Source organism: Phocoena sinus, chromosome 13 (genome assembly GCF_008692025.1).
Source record: "Phocoena sinus isolate mPhoSin1 chromosome 13, mPhoSin1.pri, whole genome shotgun sequence".
Classification (NCBI taxonomy): domain Eukaryota; kingdom Metazoa; phylum Chordata; class Mammalia; order Artiodactyla; family Phocoenidae; genus Phocoena; species Phocoena sinus.
The window spans coordinates 61,720,375-61,732,961 of NC_045775.1; the positions used below are offsets into that span (position 1 = coordinate 61,720,375).

The 12,587-nt window shown below is 47.7% G+C and overlaps 1 protein-coding gene across 5 annotated transcripts in view; it reads right to left on the reverse strand.

Annotated features, from left to right (window-relative positions):
• Positions 1–6,365: 6,365 nt before the first annotated feature.
• The window catches only part of EXOC6B (exocyst complex component 6B), a 729,400-nt gene continuing 723,178 nt past the window's right edge, over positions 6,366–12,587 (reverse strand). For all 5 annotated transcript variants that reach the window (XR_004352738.1, XM_032652455.1, XM_032652454.1 and 2 more), the window contains one exon: positions 6,366–9,974. Coding sequence is in view for 4 of the 5 variants with exons in the window: in XM_032652455.1 (XP_032508346.1) it covers positions 9,848–9,974 (127 nt within the window). In the remaining variant the exon portion in view is untranslated. The remainder of the gene's footprint in view (positions 9,975–12,587) is intronic.

Sequence of the window (12,587 nt, forward strand, 5' to 3'; positions counted from 1 at the left end):
GTGAGGGATATAGAACTCTGTACCACTTTGCAACTTTTCTGTAAACTTAAAATTATTCGAAAATTGTTTAAAAAATGAGTGAGAGGCTGGGAGAAAATATTTGCTCATATATAACAAACACAAAGCATCAATTGGATCAGTGGGTTGAGGATATTATGACAGACCCCCTCTCTTGACAGCATTCATTCCCCATGACTCCCCTGCTATCAGGACTCAGATTGGCTCAAATAGTGGTCCAGATCCCTTGATCTCCCACCCCTATCCCAGCTTCATTTATCTTTTCATTCATGCATACAGTTAGTTGATTCAGCAAAATTTATTGAACATATTCTATGTGGCAGAAAGTCTTCTAGGCAGTGAGGATAAAGCTGTGAACAGAACCCCTTGCTCTCATGGAGCTTACAGGGAATGAACCCTCATTGCTCTAAATCAGACATCATAGTCTGGCCGTGATTGGTTTGGCCATGATTGGTTTAGGGGTGGCTATGTGATTCACTTCTGGCCAGTAAGATGTAACTGGAGGTTGGGACTTCCCCAGTGGTCCAGTTGTTAAGATTCTGTGATCCCAACGCAGGGGGCCTGGGTTCGATCCCTGGTCAGGGAACTAGATCCCGCATGCTGCAACTCAGACCCAGCACAACCAAATTAAAAAAAAAAAAAAAAGATGTAAGTGGAGGTAATATAAAGGGATAGTGTTAAATTACAATTTAAATTTAAATAATTCTGAGAATACATAATTTTAGGGTAATAAATATTCAAACCTAAAGAAGGATGAAAATCACAGGCTTCTAAGAGAGGGACAGATTCAACGTGCACAGGCCTTTATCTCTTTGTTTTTCCTTCTTCCTCCGGCCTGGAGAGTGGATGTGATGTCTGGAGCTGATGCAGCTGCCCTGGGCCTGTGAAGTGATAAGCATGCTAAGGATGACAGAACAGGAAGACAGAAGGTGCCTGGGTCTCTGCTCCTCAGATGCTCTAGTCCTGTACTGCTTGTGCTTAAAGCTCCAGAATTCTTCTTATGTCAAAACAAAACACCAAACCAAATAAACAACAACAAAAAAACCCTACCTTATTCTTTACCGTACTCATAGTCCATTTTCAATTACTTGTAGCTGAACATACTTCGAACTGATAGAAGTATCAACAGGCAATTTCTTGAGAATACTATAAATGGCTAATGAGACATGAAAAGATGATTCAGCCTAATAGAAATTGGCAACTGCAAATTAATAAACCATTTCTCCCAACTCCAGTTTGACAGTCTCACTGAGGGTGCTGGGAAATAGGCAATCTCCTATGTTGTTGGTGAGAATATAAATTAGTACAGCCTTTTTGAGAGACAGCTGGCATCGTCTAGCAAAATATAAAATGTATACCCTTTACCTAATAATTCCGCTACTAAGAATTACTAGGAATCTTATAGAAATGTTTGTACATATGCAAAAAGATATCAAAGGTGCTTGCTTCAGCAGTTTTGGTTATAATTAGTAAGTGAAAGCAAGTTAATTAAATAATAAGGAAATGGCTAAATTAAGGGGTAGTCCCACCACAGAATACTATGCAGCCACTAAAAAAGTTGAAACCGGGCTTCCCTGGTGGCGCAGTGGTTGAGAGTCCGCCTGCCGATGCAGCGGACACGGGTTCGTGCCCCGGTCCGGGAGGATCCCACATGCCGCGGAGCGGCTAGGCCCGTGAGCCATGGCCGCTGAGCCTGCGCGTCCGGAGCCTGTGCTCCGCAGTGGGAGAGGCCACAACAGTGAGAGGCCCGCATAATGCAAAAAAAAAAAAAAAAGTTGAAACCATTATGTAGACTACAAATCTATGTGTAAAAACATTTCAACATTTTGCCGTGTTCATTTCAGATTTTTAAAAAGGAAATTAAGACTTTATAAAGTAAAAAAAAAAAAGAAACCCTCTGTACCCCAGTGAACCTTATTTTGTTCCCTCTGCAGAGGGAACTTGGTGTTTATCATTCTCCTGCATGTTTTCAAAGTTTAAATTGTATTGCACTATCATTCTTCAACTTGCTTTTTTACTCAACAACTTTTTAAAGATGTTTTCATGTTGACACATGTAGCTATAGTTCATTTAAACTGCTGTAGAGTATTCTATTAGATGAATATATCACAACTTATCTATTCTCTCCTTGGTAGACATTTAGGTTATTTCTAACTTTTCATCATTACAAACAATGATAGAGTGAACAATCTTATACATGTCTCCTTGTGCACATGTGGATAGATTTCAAGAGAGTAAGACAATTTTTATTAATATTTATAATATTTATAGGCTTTAACCAATCAATTCCACTCCTGAAATTTTATGCTATAGAAATATCTAAGCAAGAAGGCAAAGATGTATACGAATGTCTTGAAATATCGTTTGTAATTGTGAAATACTGCAAACATCCTAAATACCCATCAATTCACAATTAAATAAACTCAAGGTATATACAATGCAATGGAAATACTTATGGGCTTCACATAGGATAAGATGTCCTATATGTTGCTATGAAAGATGTTTAAGATACATTAAGTGTGGAAAAAACCCTGTAATTTTATACACTATAATTATAATTCTTTTAATGAAAAATGTCAGTATATATGTAGTAAAGTGATCTGAAAGAACATCACCATCCTGTTAGCAGTGATTATATGTGGAAAATGAGATTAGGGCTCAGCGGAGAAATCCTCCAGTAGTTCTGTCAGATACCTGTGTACACACGTACATATACATGTACACACACGTTCACCACCACCACCAGGACCACATTCTGCCCATCAGGAATTAAACTGCTACTCTGATTTCTCACCTTACTCAATCTGTTTTCAACCTGTTCCTTATTCCATGGCATACCAAGAGTGGAGTGGTACATATTTGCAGAGAATTTTACACGACAATAAAACTGGCTTAACGTTGGTTTGCTTTTTATTACCACCATATGCTTTCTAAAGAACGTCAGTGACAAAATATTCCTCCTAGCAAGGAGTGCTGCTTGCACAGTCCCCTCCCTTGGTAGCAAATCACTACCAAGTGTGCTTGATGTGGTCATGAGTGCCCATGTGCCATTGGCTGGGCAAGGTGCTGCCAAGAGTTTCAGACAGGCGTGTGATGTCTTTCCTGCCTTTGAAGAGCAGGGGCACCAGACAGGTACTCAGACACTAGAAACCATCAGTCTCTCTGTGGTTCAATTTACTGCCTGTATGACCTGCTCCCCAAAGCAGCTTCTCTGCCAGCTGCCCTGGATGGGCCCTATCCTCACCCTTCCTAACTTGATGCCCTCAAGCTGCCCTGCACTTGAAGCCTTACCGTTTTTCCTCATCCTGGGAAAAAAAGAGACTCTGACCCTTTGGTCTTACTTTCTCCCATGCCCATCTTTGCCTCCCTTTGTCTCCAGTGTCCAGATCACCACTTAACCCTCCTCTTTGCTCCTGAGTGGTACCTGAAAACGCCTTCCCTAAAACCTTGGAAACATACCTGGGGGAACAAAAGTGAAATGGTTGCTCAGAACTGGCTATCTGAAAAACCTATAGCTGGGCAGTCTGAGGCCCCTTTCCTGTGCCCATGGAAGTGGTGTTTCCCCAGCAGTCTTCTCTGGAAAAGAGGTTCACTGGAGAGGGCAGGGCGTTACTCCATCAGCTTTAAAAATAAGCACTCCGTGGAACAGAAAGAAAGAAAAGCCATCCACCCAGGTTAACCTGAGCCTTGTAACAGAGAGGGGAGTGTGTGAGGAGAACAAGAGGGAGATACAATTAATTACCCTTAGAAGCAAAGGTAAAAGTTGAAGATTACGAGACCCATTTACAGGAGGAAATAGACCCATCATTGAGCCTAGAGAATGGAAGGATTGTTTAGGGCCAGAAAAGCATCTCAATGTTCAGATTTCATTCCTTTTCTGGAGCTTTGGAGAGAGGAAGGTCACAGCTTGGGCTTGGAAGGTACACTTAGCAGTGGGCTCAGACCGGGAGGGGGGCTGCTGTCTTGGGCTCGGTTCTGGGCCCACAGACTGCCCCCTCCCTGAGGGAATAGGAGCTGGAATCCTCTCCAGGAGCCCATGAGGGCTGGCAGTCGCGAAGGGGTAACCCTGTGTGAGGCCCCTGCATTAACATCACAACAGCTGATGTCACAGACCCCGCAGAGCAGCTGGGGCTCCAAATGCAGGGTAACCCTAACCCCAGCAGTGATGGAAACAGATAGAGGGGTGGTGCCCCCCGCACAATGCCTGGCCCCCACCGCACCCCTCCTCCTCCCTGCACTTCCTCAGGAGCCTTTGTCTTCTGGTCTCTTGGGCCTGGAGTCTCTCTCATTCCCAGCAAATATTGTCCATTAAATTCAAAGCTGAGGCCTCCGGGGAAAGGGTCTGGCACTTTTTCTCCTCCCTCCCCTTATCTTCCAGTAGCCATTCCCCACTCTCATCTGCCTGGTGAGCAGATGAGACAAGGGGCAAGCTGGCGACGGCTTCACATCTGTCCCTGGTTTGGTTTGGTTCCCCGCAGAGCCCTCTCTGGACAAGGCCTTGGGCAAGAAGACATTGTCCCCGTCAGTGCTGACTCAGAAGCTGTGGGAAACATTCGGGGGGGTGAGTTGGGTTCAGTTTGGCTTTGACAGCCCAAGCCTCTGTACTGGACCCTCTGGTTTGCGATCCCCTCAACCAGGTGGAAATCTCTGTATTCTTAGAAGTACAGGGTCCTCGTGCCTCCCTCAGTACCTTGAACTGGTTTGGGGAGATCAAGCTTAGGAACGGTGGTTGTACTGGTCTTTAGGTGTGACCTGGGGATCGTGTGAGGGTTCCTGGAAGAGGGGGGTGGCAGGGCTGTAGGTCTTGAAAAATCTCCCTGCCAGAACTCTACGAGGCAGGGAGAGGAGGTAACTGCTCAGAGTCTGGCTTTTCCTCACAGGGAGATCTATACTTCCAGAGGGATTTGGTTATTATTCAGGATTTCAGTCCTGAATCTTCCTTAGACATTGATGAAAGCCATGTACCTTCTAGCCAGAAAAATGAGTGGATGCAAGCCTGCGCGCCTGTACATGCATTCACATACACACACACACACACACACACACACACACACACACACACACACACACACACACACACTCCAAGGGTTCATGGACCTCTGGTCAAGAACTCCTGAATTCTAAAAGGAGGAATACATTTTGGCAGAGAAGGTTCCAGGTGGAATTCAGGGGCAGATTCTACCTGAAGGACTGGCTCAACTCCGAGCCAGGCAACTGGCTGGCTGATGTGAAGGGCTTGTTCCTCTGTGTCTACACAGGTGCTCGAGGGGCCTCAGTACCATTAAGCCTGTGATGGGCTTGGGGAGTGGAAGCCAGGAGGCAGAGAAGCTGTGGACACTTCTGTCCAATGCTCAGCCACAAAATGTTGTGGAATTTGAGGGGAGGGAGGGAAAGGCCTGAAAGAGTTCATGTGCTGTGGCTAGGAACTGGCTAGGCATATCGACCATGCATAGGTCATTTACACTTCACAGCAAGCCTGTAAATTAGGCACTAGGTTCTGCTTTCACTGAGGATTATGAGATTTAGGGAGTTAATTGTTCAAAGTCATCCAGCTAGTAAGTGGCACAGCAGGAAGTGAAGCCCAGGTCTCTCTCAGGCACCAAAGCCCAGTTGCAGTAGTCAGGCTTGTTAATAACTGAAGAAACTCTCTCCAGCCTATTCCCATGGCTTCCATGCCAGCCTCAGGGCCAAGAAGGCTGGGTGTTGTTACACAGACATTTCGGGCCTTACTCACCATGGTTTCAGATATGACTACCAGGTCCCCACTCTCCTCCCAGTGTACACCAGACTTGTGCCAACTTTTCACTCTAATGTGGTCGGCACCATATTGAATTTAATTCCTTCAAGGCCCAGCTAATGAACATCCTGATCTCCCTGTGCTGTCTTCCCTGACCAGACCCGTTCCTACACCAGACCGTGATGCCTGTCCCTCTCTGCCACCGAGCTCTAAGGCGGGCTCATTTTGCTCCTTCCTCTAGATAAACCCTCCATCTTACCCAGGAGCCTTTCCACGGCAGGGCTGGTGTTCAGAACACACTGAGCCCCCAGTTGCCTAGCCTGGTGCTGCCCACAAACCAGGCATGTCAAGGGTTATTCCTCTTGATGACGACGATGCCAGTGTTAACTGTAGAGACAGGAAAGCCTGGCCCAGCAATTTGGAATGTTTCCAAGGCCACAATTCGACTCCTTGCCTTGTCTGGCAGGCAGGCTTTCTCCTCCCCTCCAGGCTTCTGCCTGCTCTAGTCCTCAGTCCGGCTCAAGGGGTGCAATGGCCATCATCCCGATCACCAACCATGGCTGCAGTGTGCAAAAGGGGCGGGAGAACAAAACACCGTGAGACGACACTGTGGCTTTTGAACAGGTACGTAGGCTGTCTTATTTAATAGCAGTTAAAAGAGGAAAACGTACAGGAGGAATAAACATGCTCTTTCCACATAAGAGGCTTTCTACTAACCTTGAGGCCCATCTGTATCAGTAGCTTTACTGGTTTTAAAGAAAAGAGTTCCCTTTAGAGTTAAAAATGGACTTTCCTAAATATCCCCCATAAATGTGCAAAATAAAAAGGCCATTTCCAACATATTAGTGAAAAGTAACTGCAAACTCAGGCAAAAGAAAGAAAAACACAAGAGGCAATGGAAGCAGCCAGGTGCAGAGTCTTGGGAGAAGCGAGGCTACGGTGAGGGGGATTTCTGCAGCAGGCCCCAGGGAGTGTGCTCGGAGGCCTCATGGGGAGAGTCATGGGCAATGCCAATCTTGGGGATAAAGGGCCCTGGGCCTGGGATTTGCTGAGCAAGAACTTGTCAAGTGTGCAGGCTGACTTGGAGGCCTGGGAGACAATGAAAATACTGGGGACTTCTCCCTGTAAGCCTGTATATTCCCTTTACCAGTGGGGACTCTCTGTTGTTTCCAATTTCCAGGTCCTGTTCTTCCCCATCCCCAAGAGCTTCATTTACAGTCTACTGAAAGTGATTTTGCTATGAGATACGTTAAAACTGTACCAGCTGCCTAAAGTACTACTGAAACCCACTAGGGTCCTGAACCTGACTGTCCCTTCAGGAATATGGACCTGGTTTTCCCAAGAACTCAGCCAACTAGAAGACGGAAAGACCTCCAGGCACCCATGTTCTCGCGTCTTACTGAGGCCTCCAGGGCACTTCTACACCTCTGGGCATTTGAGCCCAGATGTCAGGAGTCTGAAGGGCATGGACACCCATGCTTTGCACAAGTCATCACAAGGGCTGGCGCAGCTAGAGGCCTATAGACAAAACTGAAAACTCCTACTTCACCAATTCAAACAGCTTGGACATTGCTGGTCTCTGTTTTTTTACCTTTCTCTGCTCACCAAGAGTGTGTCCCCACAGACAACTCAGTAGCTGCATGTTGGTTTCGTTACGGAAGGCTGAGGCAGACCGAGAGGGAAGAAGGGATCTAGCAAAGGATCCACCCTATGAGTCCTGGGCTTGAATAAGCGTTATCTGTAGAGGGACCTCTGTGTGCAAGGGGCAGAGTAACCCCCATTCTTCCACCCTGTTCACTTTCTCTTCTATAGCACTGTTTCTCCAGGGTAGAGGTTTTTTGTTGTTTTTTTTTTTTTGCGGTATGCGGGCCTCTCACTGTTGTGGCCTCTCCCGTTGCGGAGCACAGGCTCCAGATGCGCAGGCTCAGCGGCCATGGCTCACGGGCCCAGCCGCTCCGCGGCATGTGGGATCTTACCGGACCGGGGCACGGACCCACGTCTCCTGTATCGGCAGGCGGACTCGCAACAACTGTGCCACCAGGGAAGCCCCAGGGTACAGGTTTGAGACCAGGCCAGCAATGATAACAGTTGAAAAATATTGTGATATGCTTAAGGTTCTCTCCATTCCACTTCAAAGCCTCAGCACGCAAAGCGGAAGAGATCTTGCTGTAAACTGGCATCTAGTGAAGGAGGGTGCTTGGGGCCCTTCTGAAGCAATGGGATTAGCGTGGTCATTTCTCGTTCTTTTCTAATAAAGTCCAGAGCCTGAGAGATGGTATTTTGGGTCTCATTCCCACGGACCCGTGCGTTTCCTTGGCTATGGAAGTTCTGGGTGGCAGCACTCATCTCTGAGCCTCATTCTAAGACCTGGGCAAACTGCCTAGTCCCTAGGATGAGCCTCAGAAAGGCTTCTGCAGAGCCCACACGCAGCCTGGTCTCCAGCTTTGAGGAAGCCTGCCTGTCGGTGTGCATATTTTCTTCCTCATGGTTTTTAAGTCGTGGTACAATATTTGGTGGGGGTGTGTGAAAAAGGAAGCACTGCCTTCCCTAGAAGCAACTCAGCAGCTGACAAAGGGAGTGAAGAATTCTGTCGGAGTAGTCTTTCCTTCCACTAACCCACGCTGGAAGTGACTGTGTGGCTTATTTGTTGTTGTTTGGTGGTGCACAATTATACGCTTGCCAGCAGCCTTAGTAGCATCTTCCTGAAGTGTCTTAAAGGGCAGGTTCCTCTGCCTGACCTCATAGTGAAGCCCTTGCGTTAAGTCTCGGGAGCCCATTTGGGACAGAGGACACAGCCTCCAAGCTAGCTGGTCCAGGCTCCTTTGCAAACTCCAGAGCTTGAGGGATAGGATTACAGGCAATCCTTCTCAGATGAAGCCAAAAGGTAGCTATGGGGATCTCAAAAGGGGATGGAAGCTTTGGGCTAGAGCAAGAAAAGCTTATCCAGGATATGACTTAGTGAGGGACAGCTGTGCCATGGGTAACAAACCACTAGCCATGGCTGACCCGCTCTACTTCACGGTGACAGTGGTTCCATCCCTAAAGGCATCCAGTCCAGCTATAGCTGTCCCCACAGTACAGAGTTGATGACATTTCCTTTAAAGATGGTGGCCAGAAAGTTGGCTTTAAAACACAAAGGAATGATTCCAAGGTTTTACCTAAGGGTAAAGTAAGGGCCATTTTCAGGCTTCTGGAATCCTACTATCCCAATGACACTGCTGGAAGAGGCCAAGTCTGAGACTCTGTCTATGGAATAACTGTTGACCTATGCCCTGAACCCAGTACCCTGACCCTGAAAGAAGGCAATGACAGGAATGGGGAAGGGCTGGGGCTCTGATTCCATTTGCACTGGCTTTCAAGATCTCCTCCTGGTGTGGGGCAGCCTACAGTTAGTCATGAGGTCCAATTCTTCCCGCTGCATACTCAGCTCTACCGGGCCCCAGAAAACTTAGAAGTAAAAGCATTGGGTCAGATCTAGGCTAAAAAATGCCATCCTTGGGGGTACTGGAGCGAAGCCGTCATCTTGCCACACAGCACGCTTGTTCACCGGTCAGTGAAAGTCAGTGGACTGAAGAGATGAACCTCCAGAACTGTGTGCTGGTCTTTGACAGACTAAGTAGTAATGTTTTCCAGGCCCTTTCCTTGCATCAAGAAGAATTGGCCTCACCTACATGGTGAATGGGGCACCAGGGAGTAAACAGGATGTACTTTATTATCCTTCTGCCTACTCACCTTACCTCCCAGTGCCAAGTCCCCATTCTGTCTGTGTAGTTTCTGAGCCCCAGATCTAAGCTCTAGAGCCACAGATGAAAGGTGGTTTATCATACTGGACCGATGACACCGCCATCTCTAGGAAAATACAGACGGTGTAGTGTGACTTCCCCTGAAGCCCAGCCTAGCAACAGCTCGTGGACTTGCTTACCCTTGTGCCTCTTTCACTATAGGGAAAGGTTATGCGAATACTGTACATAGGTTATTAAAAAAATACATTTGCTCTCTTTGAAGAAGAATGCACAAATGCAGGGCCAGCCAGTGCTGGGGTCCGGACTCTGGGGCTGCAGCCAGCAGCCTCTGTGGGCCTGAGGCCCGCCTTCATGAGTGGTGGCTGCTGATGAGTCCCCGGAGTTGCTTGGCCACAGTGTCAATCAATTTCTGCTTGTCCCGCTCATTTTTCCGAAATTGTGCAAACATGTTGTTCTTGCGGCTAGTGTCCTTCATCCTAAACGGAGAAGGGAAGAAAGAGAGCAAAGTGTTTGAGGCAGCAATGGTGGCCAGTGTGTCTGAACCACCACCTGGAGTTGAGAGAGTCCAGAACACTTCCACCGTCAGGCGTGTACTCACCTGCTACTATTCACGACGCTGCCCTCCTGGCACCCAAAGGCCTCCCCACTTCAGTCACCTTTGGAGAACAGTCAAGAGCCGGCCATGGCCAATCGCCTCCTCATCCATACCCACCCTACCTACTTCCTTCCCTTCTACGCCCAGGTATGCCTCTGTTGTAGGTATCTGGCACCTGCTGCAGCCCTGACGGGCAACAGGACCTTAGAGAATGTCTAAGGTCTTCTCATCACCTCATAAACCTACTAAATCCTGCTGGGACCTTACAGCTGGTATTTGAAAGGTAAAGCAGAACGATGCTCTTAACTAGCAATTCCAAAAGAACATGAGTAACTGAAAGCCACTGTGCATTTCCAAACCCTGCTCTACCTGGTTAGTCTATCCTACCGCTAACAAAACCAAGGGCTTGACTGATCTCTCTTCCTTTGCCTCGGGGTAGGGGCCCAGGGGCAGTGAGGTGGTAAGAGTGCATGGTGCTGAGGAAAGCAGGCACCAAAAGACTGAGCCAACCGGGGCTTTAGGCAAGACAAGCCCCTAAGTTCTCAACGGCTGCTATGTCTTCAGATCTTGACCTTTGGAAAACTTTCTAACTGGCTCATGCTAAAACTCCAGGGACGGAATATTCCTAGAGCACAAACCATGGGCAGTTCTGGCCACCAGTTCCACCAGATGGAGAGACCTAACTGGGAAGCATGGATGGAGAAAGTCAAGGCCAGGCTGAGGTCGCCAGAGCAGCCCCCAAGCCCGACTAAGCCATTGTGACAGATCCCAGGAATCTGTTATTCCCCAAAAAGGGCCCACAGCCCCTGACATCTGTTGGTGATTGTTAACTCTGGCCCCAGCCTCTGCACACTGGACCTCCAGCCCACGGATAGTTCTAGTGGTAGAGAATGAAGGACACTGCCCAGACTCATTTCTCCTTGGGGTCAGGCTAGGCGGTTCCTCACCACCGTCCCCCAGGAACTTGGCCAGCTCTGACTTCACAGTCCCCTGGCCTGCACGGAGATAGGCTAGGAGAGGGGACGGAAGGAACCTGGCACTGGGGAGTAAACTGCTCTCACGCAGACTTCCCAGGGCCTTTGGCCAATCCTGGCCCATGTTTTTTTTTTCTGTGGGGTGGCCATGTGCAGAGGGACAGACTAGAGGCCAGTCAAAAGGCCAGAGAGCCCATAAGGACATTTATATCCATATGGTAGGGAGGTTCTAATGAGCACCGTTGCTTTATGGCTCTGGCTGACAGTGACAGCCACGAACGAATTGAGACTTCTTTCTCTGACCTAAGCTTTAGGGCCGTCAGCCTGGAATTACTCATCAAGCATGCTTAGACACTGTGAATAAGGTACGACCACCCACATGTGGAGGCCTGTGCTTGGATGGGAGGAAGAAGGAGAGATGACAGAGGTTTAGAGGTTTAGGTTGTAAGGAAAGCACAAAGGTCCCCAAGGCTATGATGATTATTGTATTTGGTCCCTTAAACATTAACTGCACAATTATGTTTGTGGAACTGGCTTGATTTAGGATCATTTATCCCAGAGAACAGCTCCTTTACCTTTTCTGGATATACTATAAATCTAAATAAAACCAACACAAAGCAAAACAGAAAGAAACAATAAGGGAATAAAAACACTTCCTACCTTTATAAGACATTTAATTTAACATCCTATGTGATCATTAGTTTCATGACTCCTCAAAGCAGCCCAGAGATAGGCAGCCAGAGCTGGCTTTCAGCTCCCATAGGGAGGTTCCAGAAGTAAGGGAGGAGAAAGGGAAAAAGAGGGTGGTCTCTAGGCCCCAGAGGCCAGGATGTTTTAGCCATTAAGATCTGCCGTTGGGATTACTTGAAAGAGAAACTCAAGTGCCCTGAGGGCTGATGGTGGCATGCTGGTTTGTACCCTGGAACGCTCTAAAACCAAAGGAGAGCCCTCCCCACGCCCCACTGCATTCTGTAAGCCTAGGATCTGGATCTACTTTGGCTATGGCCACCTCTCAGTGAACAGGGCCCTCTTCTCTTTCCTGAAATGTCCTCATCAGGTCTTTGGGTCTTTCCATGTCTCACCCTGCTAAGAAGTGTCAGGTTGAAAAGGAGAGAGTATCAAGGGGAAAGCAGGAATGGGTCAGGTCAAGGGATTGATTCCTATGAGGCTGGGAAATACAGATTTTAGTGACCTGGGTGGCCTTTGGCCCTGTTGTGTTTGGAAGGGAGGTTTTAAACCCTGCTGATCGCTCGGGCTAAGCACATGGCTTTATTACTGGCTAGGCCTCCAGAATGCTCCCGAGAGGCTGATTATTTTAGCCTATTGTTGATCCATAGGAAGTAGATGAGCCAGTACTTCTTGGATCTAGAGATTCTCGGGAACAGAGGAGTAAAGAACGGTGGAGAGGCAACGGGCCAAAGGGAATCCTAGAGCCCATTTAGACATAATGAATAGGACATCTAAGTACCAACTCAAAAGCCATTTCAGCTGGGTACTGAGAACTCTGGGATGAGGTCTTG